At 36.9% G+C, this 22,810-nt stretch overlaps 1 protein-coding gene across 1 annotated transcript in view; it reads right to left on the reverse strand.

The window, feature by feature from the left end:
* Window positions 1–583: 583 nt before the first annotated feature.
* The window catches only part of UBR3 (ubiquitin protein ligase E3 component n-recognin 3), a 101,351-nt gene continuing 79,124 nt past the window's right edge, over window positions 584–22,810 (reverse strand). The window contains exons 32-39 of the mRNA XM_054174682.1: window positions 16,930–17,030; window positions 10,605–10,729; window positions 6,767–6,874; window positions 6,184–6,294; window positions 5,238–5,414; window positions 3,589–3,798; window positions 1,871–2,010; window positions 584–1,412 (exon numbers count right to left, since the gene is read on the reverse strand). Of these exons, the coding sequence (XP_054030657.1) occupies window positions 1,295–1,412; window positions 1,871–2,010; window positions 3,589–3,798; window positions 5,238–5,414; window positions 6,184–6,294; window positions 6,767–6,874; window positions 10,605–10,729; window positions 16,930–17,030 (1,090 nt within the window). The 3' untranslated portion in view covers window positions 584–1,294. The remainder of the gene's footprint in view (window positions 1,413–1,870; window positions 2,011–3,588; window positions 3,799–5,237; window positions 5,415–6,183; window positions 6,295–6,766; window positions 6,875–10,604; window positions 10,730–16,929; window positions 17,031–22,810) is intronic.

Genomic DNA, 22,810 nt, shown 5'->3' on the forward strand with positions numbered 1-22,810 from the left:
AATAGCCAACAAATGTCCAACACTTGTGAAAAACATTAGTAGCAATATATTACATAGCAGTATTTTAACTATAATCTTTCCTACCTACTTGCACTGTGGGGTTTAGCCCAGTCACACCCATTCTCATGAATTTTTTAGCCCTCTATGCATTAACACTTTTGGCATTCATCCAGTGAGGCTGCACATGCATTGGTTGTTCATCTGGGCTATCTCAGTTGATGTTTTTTGTTTTATTTTTCCTCCTTTAGGAAACCAAGCAGAAAGATCAGTGATTACTCTAAACAAACACAATATAGAGGAACCTCCCGAAATGACAAGAAAGATACATAATTGTGTTTCATTTGCAGAGTAACTTTCACATTTCCAATCCAATCATTCTGAAACATACTTCTAGTTTGAAATGACAGGCTGGCTTAGGTTGTTATGCTTGTAACTGGGATCTATGTTGGGCACAGTACAAATTCTCTCTACATACAGCAATTTCTGTATGTGTAATCACAAACACTTTAATCAACTGATGAGGAAAAGAAAAAAAGTCTCCTTTCTGAGAAAGAATAAAGAAAAAAGAAAGAGTGTGTGTTCTGGAATCCATTAAGAACAGTCAGATACCTAATTTACGGCTACTTCACTTATTTATGGATAAAAAATAAGGAATTCCTGAGAATGCATAAGTTTTCAGCAATGCCTGAAATATTTCAACAGACCTTTCATGACAGTGAAATACTCTTTAAAAATTAAACTTTCAGACCAATTATTACCATGCAGTCTCACTACTGTGTTACATCTTTAGTCCAATTACAAATGCATAGCAAGCAAAAACCTCAAACCAACAGAAAGAATGCAAAGAAATTCTATCCAACATATTTAGTGGATGTAATAGACACACACACTGCTTCAGCAGAAGTTGCTAAAAACTCAACTCCATGCAGAGAAAAAATAAAACCTGACAGCTGACCCTGAAGCCTCTAAACAATTCTAAAATTTGTGCTTCTTAACAATAATGGGCTTTAAAAAACAAAAGAAAAAAATAGACTACTGAGTGCAATCAGATTGCTCACACCATTCTGAGGATTTAATTTCAAATTATTGTATCAATATTTAACAGCAAGAGCAGCTAATTTTGCAAAAATTTCACATGTTGATGAAGTTCCATTTCCCTTTTCTGCCCATACCCTAAACTCCATCCCGAGCCAGAGAGCTAAACTCCAATTCAATTAAAGCTATTGTCAGTCAAGATGCATTCATCACGGTAACAGCAACATCCTGGTGTGTAGATGATGACGATAACGATGATTTACAAGCCATTATAATGTGGCCCCCATCTTTTATTGATATGATCAAAAGTATGAGACACCCACTGCTGCTCAAGCACTTTGTATCTTTCCTTGCATATGTAGAGAGGTTTACCACGCCTGTAGAAAACAAAGAAAACCAAATAGTTAATATAGCAAATAAATAGAAAACTGCTTCATTATACAGTCAACACACAATATTCATGCAACTTTTTTTTTTCCAGGGGAGGCATGCTTTTATATTGGTGAGGGGCTTTTGGCTTTGCTTTTAATAACCTAACTGCTGGGGCTTCCCTTTCTCTCTCTTGGATAGTAAAATCCCAAAACCATCTCTTGTTGTCTCAGGCACGTGTAGCTTGGTAGGTACACTACTTCCTTACACTGGAATCCAATTTTATCATTTGATTAAAGGTGAAAAACCAACTTTGTGACAGAAAACTTTCCCAATGTAACACTTTAAATTGACTGTCATTGGGAATGACACATCTGCCTCTTGGGTGCCTGGTGTGTGTAACTCAATGAGCACGATTATGCAACCTTTGGGCCAAAAAGACAGAAAGAAATCAAACAAACATTACCTAAGATCTCTGTCTTCTTCACCATGTGCATCTAGGTAAACAGAACCCCAAAGGCAGAAACGGTGGCCTCGTATGATGATGATTACAGATGCATTAATCAAAAGAAATATTCCTGTCCCAGCTCCACAGTTTTGAGAATGCTACAATATTATGGGTGTTGAAAGGGAAGAGTGTAAAGATTCTGTTAGTGTCTGTCAACTTTATCACAAAAAGGATTTAAAAAAATAGTAACTGATTTTGCTTGAAATAACATACACACATTATTTGTTAAGAAAGAGTTGACAAAGGGTAGCCTGCCTCCAAATTTTCAAAGCAATCTAGAACTCCATGTCTTGTGATGCCATGACACTTGCATATAAAAATGGTTCCCTGCTCAACAAGGAAGGGTATTCATTTTCATGTAAAACTAGAATTACCTATCAAGAATGAGCACAAATATTCTCCATAATATTTTGAATTTGTGGTTGTACAGCAAACTGCATGCTTTTGTGTGCCTGGCACCAAGTATTTGTCATAAATGGCAAGAGTAGGAGAAAGTGTTCTGAAAAACTCAGCATGACCTCTTTTACAATAGTCTCTCTTGCTAAACATTTGCTTTCTCTATCCATGCTCAGAGATCTACTCTGTAGCTCTACAAATTTAGTTTTAAAACTTTTGCTTGCTTCAGTGTCATTCGTGTCAGTGAATGGCATGCTGTATTAATCAACTCATTTTAGCAATTTAAAAAAAGTGTTCTTCCTGTATAGTTTTATTACAATCAGAGATTATCTCATCAACTTATCATAAAATGTAATTAACTACATAGATTTTTTTTCCCCCCATAACTTTGTTTTCACAAAGCTTGACACCTTAAATATAAATCTGTTATTTCTATTTTAAATTTCGCTCACCCCTCCTCCCACCATACTAGCAGTATGAGAGAGAAAGGTGAGTTTCAACAACATCTAAAAAGTTCAAGATCCTCTGGAATTTCTTTGGGTTTGAGTTTATGTCCCATTTGTAATCATCTCCTGAACAACATCCCCCCTCCCCCCGACAGTAATATGAAGTCCATGAAGTTCAAATCTTCTGTCTGTTCCATGATAGGAAACAGAACAGATGTCAAAGCAAACCTTTATTATAGGCAGGAAAACAATACTAGATGCTGTCCAACTCAGGTTCCTAAAAGAATGTATACATATGCTGAGTAGAAAAGTGCTGCTGAATTGAAGTCAAAGGCCTTAACATGATAGTTATCTAGCTGTAGTCTGTAGATCACTAGTAGCTGGTCAGGTATATCAGACAGTACTCTATAAAAGAGAAAAACCCAAACCCATACATTGATATTCTCACGTATGCAGAAAGCAAGGAAACAAAACAGAGGATTATTAACATCAGAGGATTATGAACCATCAGAATGCGGACAAATTAAAATAGATTATGAAATCAGAACCATGTGTCAACTTTACACACATTGGCATTGTGAGTTTCTCAAACAAGTGAAGTAGGCTTTATACTTAACAAGGTGAATAAAATCACTATCTAGAATCCAGTCTAGATCCTTCTATCAGAAATCGGCACTAAACGTTTAAAACGTCAAAGGCCTCCTCCAACCCATACTATTCTCTGATTTTACAGACATGGTTTTGGAATGAAAACCATCAAAACTGAGCAATGGCATTAAACACTACCCACCAGTGTGAGAATCAATTACATAATCTGAGTTAACTTTCTCTTACCAGTACACATTCACAGTAGCTCTGTTGTTTGCAGCATAGTCCTTTCAAGCATACAAAAGTACCACAAACTAGACAAACAGCCGGATCTTTAGGAACCTTGGTACAAACAGTACAAGTTTTTCTGTGATAATACTGAAAAATGGTATTATAATTCTCAGGCAGCTGAAGGAGACGTGGTAAATCCCACTTAGGTTCCTGGATAAGCAAAGCCTACAAATAAAGTAAGAACAGTGTCAGTCCTGCACATTCATTTATGCATTTATATTTCCCTAAAAAAGAGAACACTTTAAAAATTATTCACTTCTGCATTTCACAAATCTGGAAATCAGAAGTCACCTGCCTCTGGCACAACACCATTCCCAGCTGTGGTCACATTTCATCTTTTGTAACAGGTGCAAAATGGGTACCAGCCTTACCCCAAGGATGTTTTCTGAATGTGACACGTTTTTAGCACAAAAATTGTCATAGGTAAACCAAAAGGATTAAGAATGATCTGCACAGAAGGCTTCAACTCAGTTCACTGTTACCTTGGCAACAGCAACACTGCTGCTAAACCCTGCCACTGACTATGAAAGCTGTCTCCTTGCTAAAATTTAGATTAAAACTTTCAAAACCAGAACTGAAGTTAGGCTCTGCAGATGATATTCAAAGACTACCTTTTCAAAACTGTGTTGCACACAAATTTTGAAGCCATTAAAAACTTACCAGGACTCTTGAGATTTTTAATAGAGCAGGCACGATTTAAATAGCCTAGCTCTTCTCTTCGGCTCTCAAAACTCTTTTGTTCTTTCAACCTACTAATTATTATCTGTTTTAAAATTGATGGGGATAGGGGTCAGAAGAAAAGTGCATGACCTCAAAACCTAACTTGCTAAAATAAGAGAAATACCCACCAGACTGGCAGCACCTGTATTTTGTGATTAATCTCACTGTTCAGTTTCATTCATGATAGCCTAATTTAGCCTGCAAACATGCAAAAACAGCTGCAGGTCACGTTGCAGAGTGAAGAATGCACCTTGCTTGCCTCTTTGGCATCATAAAATTAGGAGAGGGGAATTGGAATTGTTGAGAGGCAGCTTCCTTATAAATACAATGCACTAAATGTTGAAAAATTTCCACTTCACAACTGATACTCTAATGGTGCTGGTTCAAGACTTGGTATTGTTTCTTTAAGCTTCAGGGACGATGTACCATCTTTTATTAGTCAACTATTAAACAGTTCTTATCCTTTTGGTCTTTTTTGGTATTGCAACTGAAGATGCTCAAAACTATCCATAATGTCTAATGGGCAAAGAAAACTTCTAGTAAGTATTTTCTTAAAAAAACAAGTTTCTATTACTTGCCCTTGATAGGCTTCAGGGGCAGAAGATATGAATATACTTAGGATCATCTAAGGATAGCATTTCTACTTTCTGTCTCCAGCAATCATACAAAAACCAGATAGGTTTCCTTATTTTGTTGTTTTTTGTTTTTTAACCAAGCCAACCTACATTCTCTAACTAATATTTCTGATTACAATTTCTCTTTCATGTGCAAGTCAGGTTTTCTGATCCTCATCCACAACAACAGGGTGTGTGCATAGGGAACCGAACCATGAATAGCTGCCTCCACATCATGACTACTTTCAAAGAAGTCATTTTGCTACTTACCTTGACTTGCTCTGGATGTCTATCTGCAAATGAAGCCAGTTCTGAGCACCACTGTGATATCATGTCAAATGCTGGCACTGGCCAATCCAGACAAGAGGCACTGGTGAACTGATGAGCTGACTGAAAAGATGGTAATAGACCGAGGCAGCTTGCAAGAAGAGTGAATTCTTCATCTTCCTTTTAGGTATGAAAAGGGACAGGGTTAGATCAGTATCTACGCTCTGAATTTTTACATAGTTTATTAAAAATATGTCTATTTAAATTTAAGAAGTAACAATGTTCCAGTACGATGATGCCAAGATTAACTCAAAATGGATTTTCAAAATACAAGAAAACCAGTCAGAAAAATAAACCCAGCTCACCAAAACCCAAACACAACAAACCAAACACCACAAAATCAAAAGCCATAAACAAAAACAGAACACCCAAAACCCCTCAATTTTCTTCCTGTTCAACACCCCAAACTGGCTTTTAAATTTTAGAGACAAGAGGATTTCGACACAAAGGAAGTAAGAGAGCTGAGCTGCAGCAAACTGCTAAAATCAGTCATGGAACTTAAACGTAATTGTCTGTGAAGCAGTATGTCTGAGAAAAAAAAGTCTAAATAGTAACAGGCATTAAACAAAATCAGGATTTAATTCCAGTTTGTGTGGAAATTATGGCATCTCTGCAAATGTTGGACAAGTTCTAAAAGTATGTTGCCATTTTATGAGACATGCATTTATGACTTACTCTATCAAGCATGTATTTGCTGAATTTTAAGAGTATTACAATTTGTCAGAGAAACTGCCTTGAAAGCACCAGAGCAATGCTATGAAATATGACTCAAGAAAAATCATCATCTTAGGATAGAAAATACATACTAGAAAAAAAAGACACCTTAAAAGTCTAAGTTTTGATCCCTAGCTTTTACAAGAAAACTTCACGTGCCACTTTCAATCTGTACCTGGCAACTAGGTAGGTCTCCTCCAAAAAGATGGTGTTGAAGAAGGCTTGTGATCCTGAGGAAAGGAAGGCAGAACTGCTGCAGATAGCACTCTACAGAATCAGGATTTACCTAGGGAGAAAGGAAGCAATTACTAAATTCTGCCCCAGATAAGTTGTCTCCTATGCCAGAACCTCCAATATGAACCAAATGCTTTTTGAGCACACTATATAATCCACTGCATGAAACATACATTGCAAAGGGCAGCATTTCACTGATAATCTGAAAAAAATGTTTTTCCCCTTGACAAAGGGTTTTTTTTTCCCTACTTCAGTTTTCCAAGTTTCTGATAAATCTTTCATACACATGATTAAAACCACAATTATAAGACACAGTTCCAAGTAACTTTCTCAACACAGCACTGGCCGCATATGGTATTAGTAAAAGAAAAATCCGTCCCAAAGGGATGTACTTTGATCTAAAAAAATAGTACTGTGGTCTGTAGCAAGGTGAGAGAAAAATCATTATAACAATGATGCTGAAAAACTTAAATGAGAGAGAGACAGGGCTATGCTGGATAAATTCTCAAGACGTTTTCCAATACCACTGTTAATTCTTCAGTGTCTCCTTCTTCATAGATCCTCCCCTTTGACAGCTCGGTAATCACATGACCCAGCAATACTTCCCAAGACTTTTCTCCACCAGGGGTATTCTGCAAATAAAGAAAGAAATCCAAAAGGCAATGGTCATGACAAGGAGGAAAAAAGTTCACGTGAAAGTAACAGCGATGAAGTGCAACGTGAATTCTGACCTACAAAGGTACGCTTTAGAAAAAGAAAATGTAATTCTACAGAAAAAGGCTGTGTTTAGCTCAGAGTGTGAAATGTGGATTGCTACTTCAATCTCACATGTTCTAAACTGAGTGGTATATGAAAATACTTTCATAATGTTACATTTCCCTTGAATTTTCTCTAGGTATAAAAATGCTTAAGAAAATAATTTCTTCGGTCCAACATGCTTTGATGGAATCTGAATTCTAATACAACTAAACAAACAAAAAAAAGAGTAGCTGTTTTCTAAAATGTTCCAAACCACAAGAGTTATCAAAACTCTGTGTATCCTCTGTATCCCAGAGTCCATCAGAAAATGTGAACAGTATCTACTGCTGATGGCAAAAGCTAGGTAGTGGTTGTGGTTGAAGTTCCGCCCCCCCCAACATTAACTTTGCCAGACCAACTCAGTTAGAAGCAAACGAAGCTGTATTTACAAGCAAAAACTACATTCTAAAATGGAATGCAATGAATATGTACAAAATATATTTACAATATTATACAGATTTTTACAATTAGCAAACAACACAAAAACCCTCCTGGTCAAGAGACCAAGCTCCCTGCTTCTCCCTCCCTGCCTCCCCTACTCCCCTGTACAAAAGGGAAGAGAGAGGAGCAGAGAAGTTAGACTTAGCCAAAGCCAGCCAATAAGCAAGTTATCTCTCCCGAGCGAAGTAAAACAGCTGAGATCAGAAGAGAAAAAGGAAGAATTGTTATGGTATAGCTCCTCTTATGCCAGATATTTACCCAATGAATTTGTTCAGAATAATCTTTTGTTTCCCTTTTTACACCCAATAGTGACTTTTTTCTACTTTTCTGCTCAAAATCTATAATTAAATTTTAAAGGCAAAGCCTAAAACCACTACAGTGGGAAGAATAAATAGCTGCTTAGCTTGGTGCCACAGCACACTGAAAGGCAACAATTATAGGAAGTCATCACAAACAGAAAGCAATATTCCTATAAATGTTTTTCTTCTAAGTCACAATATATTCGACCCAGAAAATAAATGACTGGATATGAATGTTGAGCTCTGTTAGTGTCTCTTCAACACAAGAAACAGTGAGGGAGTAAAGCAAAGGAACTACGTGAGATTAAATACAAAAAGACTTTGATACATAATACTCTGTGTTACTCATCAATTGGTTTGCATTTTGACATAACTTATAATTAGAATTGTAAATTTTAGATGAGTTCATGTTCAGCATCCAGAAGGTGGATTTGGTTTTTATGCTCATACTCTAAGAATAAGAAGGAAATACATATTTAAATCAGCAGTAAGGACAAACCTTTTGTCTACATTATTCTTGGAAGCTTACTCTGCAGACATTTACAACGTGCTGCTTGTGACACTGTAAGGCTCTTTGCAAAGATAGTGGAATCAAAAGTAGAACATCCACCTCTCAGCCCTGCTGAGAAATTAAACTACTAATGTTGCTTGGTAGTTTGGCATGAATATAGGGAAAAGTTAAACCATTAGACTGTAAAGGAAGAACTTGGATTCCTAAACTGAAAAGCATCTTCCTTTGTGACCTGCAAAGAGAAAGAATTCCTCTGAGGATTATGCCTAGGCTCAAGAAGAAAAGGGCTACCTTTAGTGGGCTGCTATAGAAGAAAAGTCAAAATTCTCACCATCAGACGTTAATGTTATGTTATTTGAATTACACTAAATCACAATATCCATTCATAGTAATACAGTTTTATGTGCTACTAATTTTCATTCAGCCTTATCAACCATCAAAATGAAAGCACACTAGTGAAAAATCCTCTAAAATGGACCATCTTTTATATCAAAGAGAGTAAGAAAAAAGTGTTTCTGTCAGAAAATACCTTAGTATGGATAGCCAGCCTACCTACCAGATGCCCTAAGTCTATTTCCCTACAATATAATCTCCCCAGTGTAGACAGAAAATAAAACATTGTAAATATTTGTTCAGATAAACTCCAACCTCTAGTTATCATATGGACTAGGAAAGAATATAAGCTGGCAACACTTCAATCTGTTTATATGCTTTCTACTATGAATTTTGAACTGCAAAATTACCTGTCACTTGAAAAAATCACTTATGTAAACACAAAAATGGGGGGGGAAATAAAACAATCCCCCATCCAGAAACAATTTCAAGTAAATGTTCTTGAATTTCTAAGGAAATGAGGGAACTAGCTAACAAAAGCTGCCCAGAGATCATGCTTCCTGCAAGTCCAGAAAAAAACCCAACAAACTAAACAATACTGCACAGTAGCAGTTTGGCCAGCAGAGACTTTGTCCTTAATACCTTGGAGCTGTGACTGACCAGTATGACAAATCTAACTTACACGTGAAAAGCAGGTCAGCCTTCTCAGTGTGCATTTCATCTTGCAGCCAACACAATCTAAGGCCCAGCTGTTGTAATACAGGGGTATTCCTCCACATATTTCCTCTCCTGGTCAAACACTTCCATCCCCCTTCTCTTGGTCTGGCATTGGCACTCTTCTGACTTTCTGGTGAATTAATCCATGGAGAAGGGGGCTTAAATGAATGCCAGTGCCAGCAGAGGGCACTGTGTCTTTGGGTGGGAAGTATTCAATCAGCTGAACCAAAACAGCAAGGTACAACTTCACTTAACTTGTTAATACTATCTGAAAGTAAGGAAACAACAAAAATATATCTATCTGCCTTGTCTACAAATTTCCTTCTCTCCCTCTTTTTTCCACCACCGCCAATCTTGTCCACTTTTCCAGTACAGGAGTACATCAGATGAACCTATGGTTTATCTAGAAAGGCTTCAATTTCACAGGAAGGAAAGGTGCACTTACTCAATGCCACCTGTCCCAGCACTAGAGAGGCCACATCTTGAGTACTGTGTTCAGTATTGGGGCCCTCACTGAGAAGGACATGGAGGTGCTGGAGATGGTGCAGAGAAGGGTAATGAAGCTGTTGAAGAGCCTGGTGAACAGGTCTTATGAGGAGTGGCTGAGGGAACTGGGGTTGATTAGTCTGAAGAAAAAGCTGAGGGGAGACCTTCTTATTCTCTACAAGTACATGAAAGGCAGCTGCAGTGAAACAGGTGTTTGTATCTTACCCAAGTGATTGGACAAGAGGAAATGGCCTCAAGCTGAGTCAAGGAGTTTTAGATTGGATATTAGAAGAAATTTCTTCAATGAAAGGGTCATCAAATACCAGAGTAGGCTCCTCAGGGTTAATTCATCATTCCTGCGTATGTTTAAAAGATGCATAGGTGCGGTGCTAAGGGACATGGTTTAGCACTAGACTTGGTAGAGTGAAATAGTGGTCGGACTTGGTGATCTTAAAGGTCTTTTCCAACCAAAACAGTTCTGTGATGCTATGATTTGCAACAAACACAAGACTAATAAAACTGTAGAGATACAGCCTTAAATCTGAACCTCAGTTTTCTGTAATTGGAAATAAAACAAATGAGTATCTAGAGTACCCAAGTATCTGGAAGTAGATACTCATGAAAATCTCAAGTCCCATCACATAAGAAAATCTCCAAAAATTCCACATGCAGAAGACTGGATATTAGTGAAGCAGAAGCAAATTATTATAAGCAAAGCAGAAATATCTGTGGCATACATAAACAAATTTTCATGTATGTTTTAATAAATTAACCAACCTTTTTGAGAGCTCCTGACTCTTTCCATGCCATTCTATCCTCAGCACTGCATTTAACAGAAAGTGCTGCCAAGGCTTGAGTATACAATAAAGTGAACAGTACTTTTATAATGCAGCTGAAGTGTTCTGTAAAACAAAAATTAATTTTTAAACACTTGGTATTTTTAGCAAATACACTGATTACAGAGTGTCTAGTAATGGAAATGCTGCTTCTCAAAGAAAAAGCAAGTGCTATACAAAAAGTACAACCCCCCCCAGAATATGCAAAACAACATAAATATATTTACTGGCCTTCAGGTATTACTTGGCAGCTGTAGTGACTGGAACAAGTACAAGACACATACTTTCCCACTGTTCCATATGTTCACCTTAATCCTGATCAGCAGTAACTTCCTCCTAAGGACCTGGTGATACTACAAAATTCTATTTTGTCCAAACATTACATCAAATAAGCTAGTGATTACTGATAGCCACAGCTAATTGGGAGTTGTAGAAGTAAGCAAATGCATATCCTACTGTCTATTCTAGCAATGATTAAACCATCTGGGCTAAGTTATATTCACACAAATACTGAAAAAGTTAAGTTCCCAAAGATACTGCCACAAGGAGGACATTTAGTACACAATTTTCTACCCCTTGACTTCCAGATATGGTTGCTGCAAAACATTCTTTAGTGAGCACCTATTTACTGGGCTCACCTGAATACACAAAGAAGGCAAAAGAGGTTTTTACAACTTACCTTCTTTTAAAAGATGTTTATTGTTTAGATTTTTCTTAATATTTAAAGGATAATAATGCTTTATCATCTCCTACATATAGGCTGCAGGAGAAAGCCTTTGAAATCTTTTTGGAGACACTACCAAAGAGGTAAAATAAGACTTCCTAAAACTGCAACATGAGAAAAGCTGAAGGTGATCAGTTCAAGGTAAAGGTGATCAGTTCTCTGAAGTGAAGATATGGTGGCAGTCCTTTTTCCTCTTTTTATCTGAGGTTGAATTTCCCATCTCAAACAATCTGACTTTTTAAAATCTAAGCAGATCAAAGAAGTTTCCAGCATCACATCATTCCTTAAGCACAAACACAACGATAATATATATATATATAAAACAATGTAAACAAAAATAAAGGGTTTAAAGAGTCCTTTTAGGCTTTGAAGTCAAGCAGAACTACTTTGTTTACATAAGCACCTCACAAGAACTGGGTTAAATTAATTTTTCCTTCCCAAAGGATTTAAAAGAGCCTTGTATGTGAAAATGCAAAGCAGGTAAGGGAAATAAAACTCCTTGCTTCTCCTTTCTGTATCTAATATCAAAACCTACCACTCAGTTCTAAAACACACAGAGTCAGGACTTCAGTACATAATTAAATTTGGGAGCTAACAATTGTTTTTTAATGTAACAAATGTTTACAAATTCAATGCACACATGGATTTTGAAACTTTTTAATGCTGACTATGCACAAAAAGCATTTGAATGATAATTTGTAAATACATACTTAAAAGTATATATTTTTTTCGATAATACCTTCCTAAGGACCCTATGTTAAACACAACAAACACTGCTATACTTCACCCACCCCACGTTTCCCCTGAAGGAGAATTCACTAGATCCCATTAGATTTGTATGCCCTACTTCTTCCCTCTGTTGAAACCTCCATTTTCTTAGCAATCCTCTTCCTCAGGAATTATAGCTGGTAAGCTTTCAGTAAATTTTCAGGAACCAAGATCTACAAGACAAAACCGTATGCACTTCTTCAGCCTGAGCTACAGGCTGTAAGTGCAGCTAGGAGTGAACTCAAGATAGAACTACACTCTATCTCTATCAATAGCAAGTATAAGCAATAGAGATCAGTTTACACTGTGAAAGCATGAATGAAAGCCACTGCACTTTGGAAAAACAAGACTGCTTCTCAATGTTCACCAGCCTTCTGGAGACCACTTTGTCTTCTGGTTCTCATTCTGTTCTGTTGAGGTGATTATACAGTGCTCTCAGCACTGGGTGTCTTTGCATCCTCTGGAATTACTACATTTTTTTAAATGGGGGGGGGATTAATTATAATTACTCCTTGTCCCTATCCCCACCTTAACACTAATTGTTAAATGCATCAGAAATACCGTATCTTGTGCATATTATGTCTTTTTAAACACATATTAATGGTCTTGTATTTACTTACTTGTATGTCACTCACATTACTATGAATTACATTTTTGGAGAATCCAGAATTGGGGGGAGGTGGAAATAAATAAATCACAGACACTCACACCTTCATGACCCTAATGAAGTCCTGACTTCTGCACACTTGCTACTAATTTTTTAGGAAAATGTCACAAGAGCAGCTGAGAGGCTGCATGTTGTGTAATGAGAGCCAAGGCTTTCAAAACAAGTCGCACATCTCATGGGAGACACACCAAAAACACCAGTTAGAGGATCAATGATCATTTCATTACTGTGTGTTATCTCTTATTTGTAAAATGCAAAATGCTTCACAGCTGTAGGTATCCATAGAATTGGTATGTTCCTGCCTGCTGCCTTTCTATGAACCAGGTGCTGGGGCTGCATGGTGTTTTCTGGCCCTGTGTGGTTTTGCTGCATTGCTTTTCCATTTAATAATTCTAAAGAGTGCTGGTACAGTTCTGTGCTGGGGAGTAAGCCATATAAATTTTCAAAGTGCCTTCCATTTCAGATGATACCCTGCACTAAAAAAAACACACCTAAGTCTGATATTCTGACAGTCTAGAAGTTGTATTATTATGTTTAGGCTGTTACAATCCAAACACAAGCTAATGCAGAATTTCTGTACTTATTGCAGAATAATAATGATAAATGCTTTTACATTCCTAGTTCAAATACCTTTTGAAACAAAATCTTTGGAACCAAATTACTTCACAGCATCCCATCCAGTTATATGCATTAAACCAATACCCTTAAAAATATAAAGTTTATACAGGAAACACTTCTAGAACTCTGATTTTCACATTATTGCAAGAAATGTGCAGATGAGTCTGTGTATTACTAACAACATGGATCCTTTAATTTCTTACCAAATTAGATGATATATGCTGGCACAAAGTCAACAAAATGCAAAATTAAGATACTAGGATCAGTTTTAGTGAATTCAGAAAGACCTCTTTTTATAAATAACCTTTGAAAATATTGTCCTTGATCTAAAGCTTCAACAGCTATTTGAAAAAATAACTTCATGACAAAGGGAGACAGTGTGGAATAATCCATGAAAGGCATCTTGAAAGCTCCAGGATACAGATAAGTATTTCAGCTTCTGCACTGAAACGGGATACTATTCAAACTGACTACATTCATCCTATATTTAGTCAAGATCCTTATCCAATAATTAAAGTGCTTACTGTAATTTTGTTGTACATCATTGAAACTTTATAGAAGAATTATGTATCAGAACAGGTTCTTCAGCATGTGGGATTATCAGAACTACAGAATGTGATTGGCCATTGGAATGGGCTGCCCAGGGAAGTGGTGGAGTCACCATCACTGGAGGGGTTTAAGAAGAGACTGGATGAGGCACTTGGTGCCATCATTTAGCTGATTAGATGGTGCTGGGCGATGGGTTGGACTTGATGATCTTGAAGGTGTTTTTCAACTTGGTTAATTCTATTCTATTCTATTACTCACTTCAAATGTCTCTGCTATTAAAATATGGTATTCTTTACATTCAAAGCTAAGTCAAAATTTAAATCACTGGAAGCTATGCACACTCTGTGCTTCTAGAAAACTGTCCATAGAGGCCCTAAGTCAGGTACTGGGACAATAGAACATTTCAGAACTGACGGTAACAAAGAAGAAAGTTCTATTTGAATTAAATTACTTGTTCAGCATATAGCTATTCTGTTGCAGAAAGAGGTAGCAGAGGGTGTTGGATTCAGTATACAAGGGCAGATTTAAGTTAACAGAAACACCTCTGTGGATTTAGTATGCATTTAGTCTTGCGCAGTTTCAAAACACTGAGCGTGTGAAACCTGCAAAAGCTGTGCCCGTGTTCTAGCATTAAACAAGCAAACAGAAAAACCACAAATGGTTTCAGTATCTTGGAACACAGTGTTTACTTTCCCATCTTTGTAAATTGCTAAGTGATTGTAAATGCTCTGACCTTCATGACAAAGTCCCTGCCACGAAAAATAATAAATTCATCTACAGTGTTCGTGATGTGTTCAGATCAATTTTCCTCTCAGAATGAAGTGACTGAACAGTAATGGCATTTTTATTGCTTTAACCAATGTCATATTGAAAAAAAGATGCCAACACCAATCCAGCAGTTAAGTTAGTGTGATTCCTACTGCTCTATGTGAAGAGCAGGTAACAAAGTTTGTGTCCTCCTTACAGAGAACTCAGTACTTTGGAAAAACACTCTGTAAACAAAAATGGATTTTGAGTACAAATGTGAAGATCTTTCATGGGTTCTTCCTTCGTTACTAGGGTTCTAACACCATTACCATGACATTCTGCACCAGACTGCAAGACCACTTCTCTGACAAAACAGTTAAGTCCACTGCTACAGGAATATACTGGAAATAACAGTGCACACAGGCATCAACCTTCTGTTTGCATAATGGTATCCAGCAAAGCACACAGCTTCTGCACTCCACAATAATGTCAAAGCAGTACAGAAGATTCAGGAAGAAGTAGAGCCAAATGCAGGCGTTGTTCACCCCTATTACTGACCTGCCATGTGACTTTGCAAAAGCCACTTTACCTTTTCATGCCTCAGCTCTCTACCAAGAATTAATGGTATCAAATTCAACACTGTGGCCTACACACCCATTACAAAAATTCTGAACATATTTGTTATTACCCATTTTTCTGAACCGCACTCCACACCTCAGGACACAAAAAAGTCATAAAAGACTTTTTATGCTGCCTAACCATTCTGATGAAACAAAAATTAGAAAGATAAATGGCAATTTATTTCCAATTTAATGCTTCACAGATTTGAAATGGTTGCATTCATCTTCCTGCCACTTGCCATTTCCAGTCAACTGCAGCATACACTAAACCTAAGAGCAAAGGCAAAACATGCTGCTGATATGTGGTATTTTACAGAATTCTCCACAAGATGTCCTACTTTTAACTGAATCTTGTCTTTCCCGTGGTGAGAGATACTTTCATAAATGGCATTTTTCAATGCTTGCATATAAACTATGAAAAGACCACTATTTGTACTTTGGTTTCACCACTCCACTTCAGATGTTAGTCTCATTAAACTTTTGTTTACTGTTTTTATTAGGTCATTTCAATGAAAGTTAAGTTAAGTTAAAACTGTTGCTTAAAAAAAAAAAAGAATATTTTTGACACTAGGCTATTAAAATAATTTCTTATCCTAAAACTTTATTTGACATACTAATCCATAAACATACACACTGAAGTGAAAAAACACAACCCACAATGTTCACAGACACAGAGTCATGTGAGCTGAGCTTGAACATTCAGTACTGAGAACTCAACCACTCCCCTAAGGGCAAACAGTTTCTGCTATCCTTCCTGAGTCAGGTGTATGTATCAAAGCAGTCCCTCTATTTGCCTATTCACAAATAACTGAAACTCAGCAAATATTGAAATTGCCACACACGACTCGGAAGTAGATACTCTGCTCATGTTCAATGAGATAGTAAAAAGATACTTGTTTATGTGCTCTCATTTTAGAATAAAGGTATATCTATAGATAAGCCAGAGACCAGGCAGTCTGAACTATCCCATCTTCTGGAGCATATGCTAACAGCAAGACTGACCAGCTTTAGCTGTTGCTTTTATGCAAAGAAAAAGGAAACCTAGGTTTTAATTTTTTTGATTTTAGCATTGAAAAAATGCTACATCTATGTAATATGTATTTCAAATTACACTATATGCTGTGTCTATTGAAGCTGCTGCATTACAGCAATTAACATATTTATACATGACCTATGATGTAAGACTGCTGCAATTTAAACTCTGAAAGTCAAACTAAATTACAATCTTTCACCCTTAGGCTCTCAGTTCAACTTGAAGTACTGTGCAGCCCCTCTATGCAAAGAGATGAAGGTCAAACAAAGGACATTTTTCCTTCAGTAAATGTACTTAATAGTTTTTGCTCAGCTCTTGTATCTTTACTGAATAGGCTGACTGATAAGGTGAGAAGACAGGGCGCAGAGATAAGCCTGTCGACTCTCAACAAAAATTTCTGTTCAATGCCACCTTCTCTAGATAAAGCAAACATTATTTTAGAATACACAGTAGGCAAGCTATGATTTACCACCCTGGAAATCACCATGAATGCTGTCTCTCATACACAATCATCTAAATATACATTGTTCTGTAACAAACCTTTATGCAATGGCTGAGGCATGGTTAAAATCTGGATAAGCAACAGGGATGAGACATCTCTGTAAAGCACAGGAACTTCTGGCAGCTCTTCACTTGTTAGCCTGGAAAGAAACCCAAAGAAAATCACCTCTGATACTTTAAATCTATTTTCAATTTGCATATTTTATTTTGCCTTTATTTGAAATAGTATTACATTTGAATCAAGCTTATAGGAAACAAATTCACTAACTGATCTCAGTTGTAAAACCATTTAGTGTTACTGAATGATTGGAATAACTCATGAGGAAGTTACCATTTGGGTACCTGACTCAAAGTATTTTACAACTTTCCAAAATTGCCTGAACTAATTATTTCTCTGCACAGTCAGGGAGCATTTAGTACATCACTTTCAGAACGTATGTTCTGAAGTAAGAAAATATACTGCATAGTAACATAATAATTTCATTGGTTTTCAAAGAGAGGCATTTAAAAGCATACAAATACCCATGCTGTAACAAGAATGAATCCTTAAGTCACATTCATATTACAGGAATTGTCCCTATTGGAAAACACCGAGACCTTGGAAAAGGCATTGCTTTCTTCATGTAAGGAATTGAAGACTCAAGCAGCAATCACCAGTAGGATTATACAATCTTACACACAGCACCAGCATCAATTCCCCTTGGTGCCATCCATCATCCATGTAGCAGAGAAACTGAGCTCTTGCAGATCATGTACCAGTTTTCCACGTGCAGTGGGATAAGGATGCAGGCATAAGATCCCTAGAGCCTCTAATAGCTTTGGAGATTGAACCAGTTTCTCATCGCTGAGGCACATAAACATGATTCTGCTTTTGGAAGGAGACCCCTATGCAGTTACTGATTTATATGAGAGCTCGGACTTGCCTCTGCAAAAGGTACTGCCAGGATTCACCTGTGATATGAATTTTACCATGCAGAAGCAGTCATACAAGAGGAGAATGAAAAGAATGCTTTTGGTCATACTAAGTGTGCTCTCCAACTATACATTTTCCTAACTACTCTGCTTCCCCTCTCTCCCAGCTCAGTAAGGCAGACTGTGAAGCAATAGTTTTATCAAATGGGTAAAGTTTTGGGTCATTTTATGCAACATTCTCAATTGTAACAATAAGCACAGAAGGAATGGTTGACTGGTCATACAAAATGAAGTTACAGAAAACACAGCCTTACTTGTCAATTTGAATTAATGACCCCAAACACCTACAAAATAAACCCTGTCCATAAAGCCTCTTCCTTCATAAAATGATTGCTTTTAAACACTGTAATGTACACAAATATATATAGTTATATATTGATATATGGGACCATTCTATGTAATTCTAAACAAAACCCCAATACTTTACAAACCAGTCTGATTTTTAAAGGCAAAGAAAGAAGATGTTAATCTCACCAAGTCTCTCTAATTCCACTTTAACCTGTAACTAGTTCTGTAACACTGTTTTAAAATAATTCTCATTATGTAATGACTTTTAAGCCACAAATATCTCTCCAATTACTTCATACCTTTAATTTTTAATTTACATATAAATTTGGGAAAGATCTGGAATATCATCAGTAAGACCAAAAAAAAATGAACTCCCTTTGTTTACATTCAGCTGAACAACTCTTTCTGACAGGGGTTATCATCACAGGTGTGCAACAACTAGGTCAAAAAATTAGGAAATACATATATATAGAACACAGACTGACTGGCATATCACAAAAAAAATAACCTCTTTTTACATGCAGAACCAACTGAATTCTTTGTCTAATTTATTCACTTTTCATGTGAATTGGAGAAGTAAAATTAAATGTCAGGGGTTTGGGTAAGCTGCTTCTGTTTGCGTCAAGTGTTGCAGCAGATGAAGCACTTAAAAACTTCTCTGTCATTTGTAAAGAGCCTAAGAAACTTCTTCATTATAAGACTGAAACTGAATTTATAAAATGTGCTCAGAAATGTGGCTTATGGAAATTGCCCATCCTGGCAATCCCCAACGCATATGTGAAAGCTCGAGAAATCTGACTTTACAAAAAAAAATTATGCTGCAGAAGCACTGAATAAAATTGAAACATGTACAGTTTCAGATGGGCTAAAAGCTATATAAAATTATTCAAGTTCATTGTATCTGTGTTGTAGCCACTTAAAAAAAGCAGTTGGAAATAAACTGCACAGTGCAATGTAAACGTACCAAAATGAAAAACGCATTGTTTGACTTTCTCTGTGGAACTGACCTCTCCTCCAGTCCAAGGTAATTGGGCTGCATCTCTCTCTGTGCCAACACCAGAGGCATCTGTCAGCTGACAGCTGAGTAACTGCCTCAGTGTTCTGCATTCTCCTCCTGACAGAGGTTATATGGGAATCACTTTGCTGGGAATGGATGCAGAAGCATATACAGAGGAAATGTTCTACTTTGAAACAAGCAGCATTTGCTTATGGCTTTTCCTTACACATCTGCTCCCTTTCCTTTCTTATACCAACTAGAAACACTTAAATTTTTAGTTTGATGCTAACTCCAACTGATTATAACATTAGAAATTCAATAAATAAAGGAAAGCTGCAGTTTTGAGCACCACACTTCTTCAAACTGTCAGATGCAGAAAACCTGAGACATACAGATACAGCGGAACAAAGGCTTAATCAACTAGGGCAAAATTTATATTGTCTTCAGTATTTGCAGGAGGAGAAATCCAGTCTACAAATACCAGCCTGCAGAAAGGTCAGAGTAATACATAGTTTCTGTTGCTCATGATTAGAAAGTAGAGTTCTACCATTTATTCAGGTTATACTCTAAGATATAATCACAATTTCCTATTTGCTCTTCATTGTGTCACAAATTTTACAGCCAGTCAATTTTCTGTCATTACACACCCAGGATTTTACTGACAGTACAAACATCAGACATCTCCCATTCTCTCTTTTACCACTGTGCCCCCAGCACTTCTTTGTCACTTGTTCCCAAAACCACACAAATAAACCTCTTACAAAACATCAGTTATTTCCTTGACTTTGTGATGCAGCCTGCTCAATTTACATCAGCACATCTGAAGATGGTGAACTACAGTATAGGGGAAGGAAGAAACTGCCAAGAGCAAGTACATCTGAAGCTAGCATTACTGCCAAAACCTCTGTATCATAACATATGCCCTGAGGCACTGATGTTTCAGACAGTATTTGTGTGTTTACTGAAGGCATCACCGAAGTCCTGCTGCAGTATATGTATGTACATACTGTGCTCCTGCACAAACCTTAAGTAAACCCCACAATCCCATCATCCTGTCTGCCTTAGACTAGTCACAAAAACTGGTGTTTTTTTCCCCACTTCACAACAGTTTCTGTGGTGGAGATGTGACTTAAGAGGTCCCTAGGTACAGCTGCTCATTCCTTGTGCTGGAGTTGTTGCTCCAGTACAACACTAGAAACAATCATGAACTGATTTAGCTTAAAACAAAATAACAGTAAAACACTTTGTTAACATTAATCCGGTGTATTTTGGCATTTCAGTTTATCATGCAGTTCCACTCCTGCAGGTGATTCTACTGCAAAGACCTGCTTTTCCAAATCATTCTTTGCCAACACATTTTGTCTGTCAGAACAGACACAAAAATCTTATTCTACACAGAGAAATTACATGAAAAAAACACCAAGCTAAATCCTTTTATTTCAGGTTTGTTGTTCCTGAAACTCTGGCTGTTTGGACTAGCCCATTAAATTCACATCTGGGTTTAGTAATTATTGCCTTCAGCTGCTCTTTCTCTGCCCCCTGCCAGAAGCTATTATTCCCCCACTTACACCACAATAATTGTTTATTTGATCACCACTGAAACCAGATCTGCCCCTAGCAGAACAATTTGCTGAAGCACAGCCTGTGGGACCAATTGTATATTAAATTTGACAACATGAACTGCACAGGAGAAAGAAAGAATCTACTCTACCATTCACAGTTCATCGGTCTTAGCCTTCCCCCCCTCCCACTTCCTCAAAACAGTTCACATTATTTAGGCCTTATTTGGATAGTGTATCTTCTTGCTCAAAATTTCTTTATTTCTACTTTAATTTGGTGTGACTGCATGAGCTCATTTCTGCCTTTCCTCTCAGCCGCCATTTTCAACTACAGAGCTATTGTAGATGACACTGGGCAAACCCAGGGACTTTGTGGAGTGGAGCAATTCTGTGACAATCTTTACAAATTAAACCGATCATTTCTCCCAGACACGTGAAATCTAAGGCATGATTTATGAATAATGATAACTGCAGTCTTGAAAACCAAGCTAAAATCTAAGTTCTAAACCTAGGTACTGTTAATTGTAGATATGTAAAATTTAAAGTAACAACAATTAAGTAAAAGTGAAAAGAGAATACAATGGCATTTGTATCCAACAGATTATATTCTTTTTTAGTTTTGAAAATTACTTTAAAAAAAATAAATGAAGATGGAATTTACTTCACTGGAAAACTCCAGCAACTGAAATAATTAGTAAAAATTAACTATAAAAATACAGCAAGTTGGTTTCTAGTTATTACATTACAGTATAGTCACTCCTGTGACTTTACAGATCCTAAATTGTTTGGAATCACAGTAATACAATCAGATAATTTAGATCTCTTCCTCTCATTGACATTTTGTGGGTGGTTTTTTTTTTTCCCCCCTACAACTCTTTACAGAGTCTCATGTACCAGTGAGGCTGGTGAACCAAGATTATTGGCTAGCTTCAAAATGGAGTGCTATCCACATCTTAAATTTGCAGTGGTATTTCTACACCACCTTCTTAATCTTCTTCAGTTTACAGCAATTGCTCTCACCACTCTTTCCTGTATCTGAAAAAAATTTGCTCCTCTGGATTTCTCCAAAGGCTGGATGACTAAGAAGTGTGCAATTAGATTATACAAACCAATCATAAATGCCATCCTCAAATGGAACTACAACAAATTTCTGAAATAGAATTATAGATATCCATCTTACACCCTAATTCATACATTAAAAATGTCCCCAAGTTGTCTCCTCTGCAGCTTTCTGAGGCCAGCAGACTAGGATAAGAAAAAAATGTTCTGAAGAGCAAGCAAAAACTTCCAGCTCAATCACATTTGTGCATCTTGACAGTAAACTACTTCATGGCAAAATGAATGATCTATCAGTTACAGCTTCCTAAACCATTTATGATTAGTGCCAAACCAACATAAGCAAGTCTTCCAAGAAATCTTGAAAACCAATGCAGAAAACAAGAGAACTGCTCAAATGCATTCAACACACAACACCCGCTCCAAGGCAAGCCATTATGGCCTACAGTACCATTCATTTTGAAGGAATTCAAAATACTGCCAAATTACATCTAACCTGCACCAATCTCACTTTGACATGACCAGTGTATAATAAGTTCCATTAAGTCAGCACAGGTGAAAAACATGTTGCATGTACAGAAAAAGAAGCCCTTCTATAGTAATAGCTGCTTCCAGAACAAGCAAGCTCTTCAAATAGCAAAATGAGAAGTGCAGGACCAGTCTCACAGCCATTCTTGACAACAGAATGGGACAACAGCCTATCAACACAATCTTAATTTGTCTGGTATAACTCAGTCAACCATACACCAAATTTATTAACCTTGTTCCACAGCTCAATCTAGGTCAGGGCAGAACCACATGAAAGCATACTCTCAAAGCTTTTTGAATGTATCTTGAATAGCATAGGCTTTCAGGTTATTACATTCTTGATGCTTTGTTCTGCTAATTAACATACTTGTTTATAAACTAATATGTTAATCTAGACTAATTACTACAATAACCTAGTGTTCATTGCACAAAAAGACCTGAGCCCAAGGAAACAAACAGTAAAATCTTGAACTAGAAGCAAGCACCAACATTTTAATAATTTTTCCTAATCTGCAGATTT

Source organism: Dryobates pubescens, chromosome 2 (assembly GCF_014839835.1).
Source record: "Dryobates pubescens isolate bDryPub1 chromosome 2, bDryPub1.pri, whole genome shotgun sequence".
NCBI lineage: Eukaryota > Metazoa > Chordata > Aves > Piciformes > Picidae > Dryobates > Dryobates pubescens.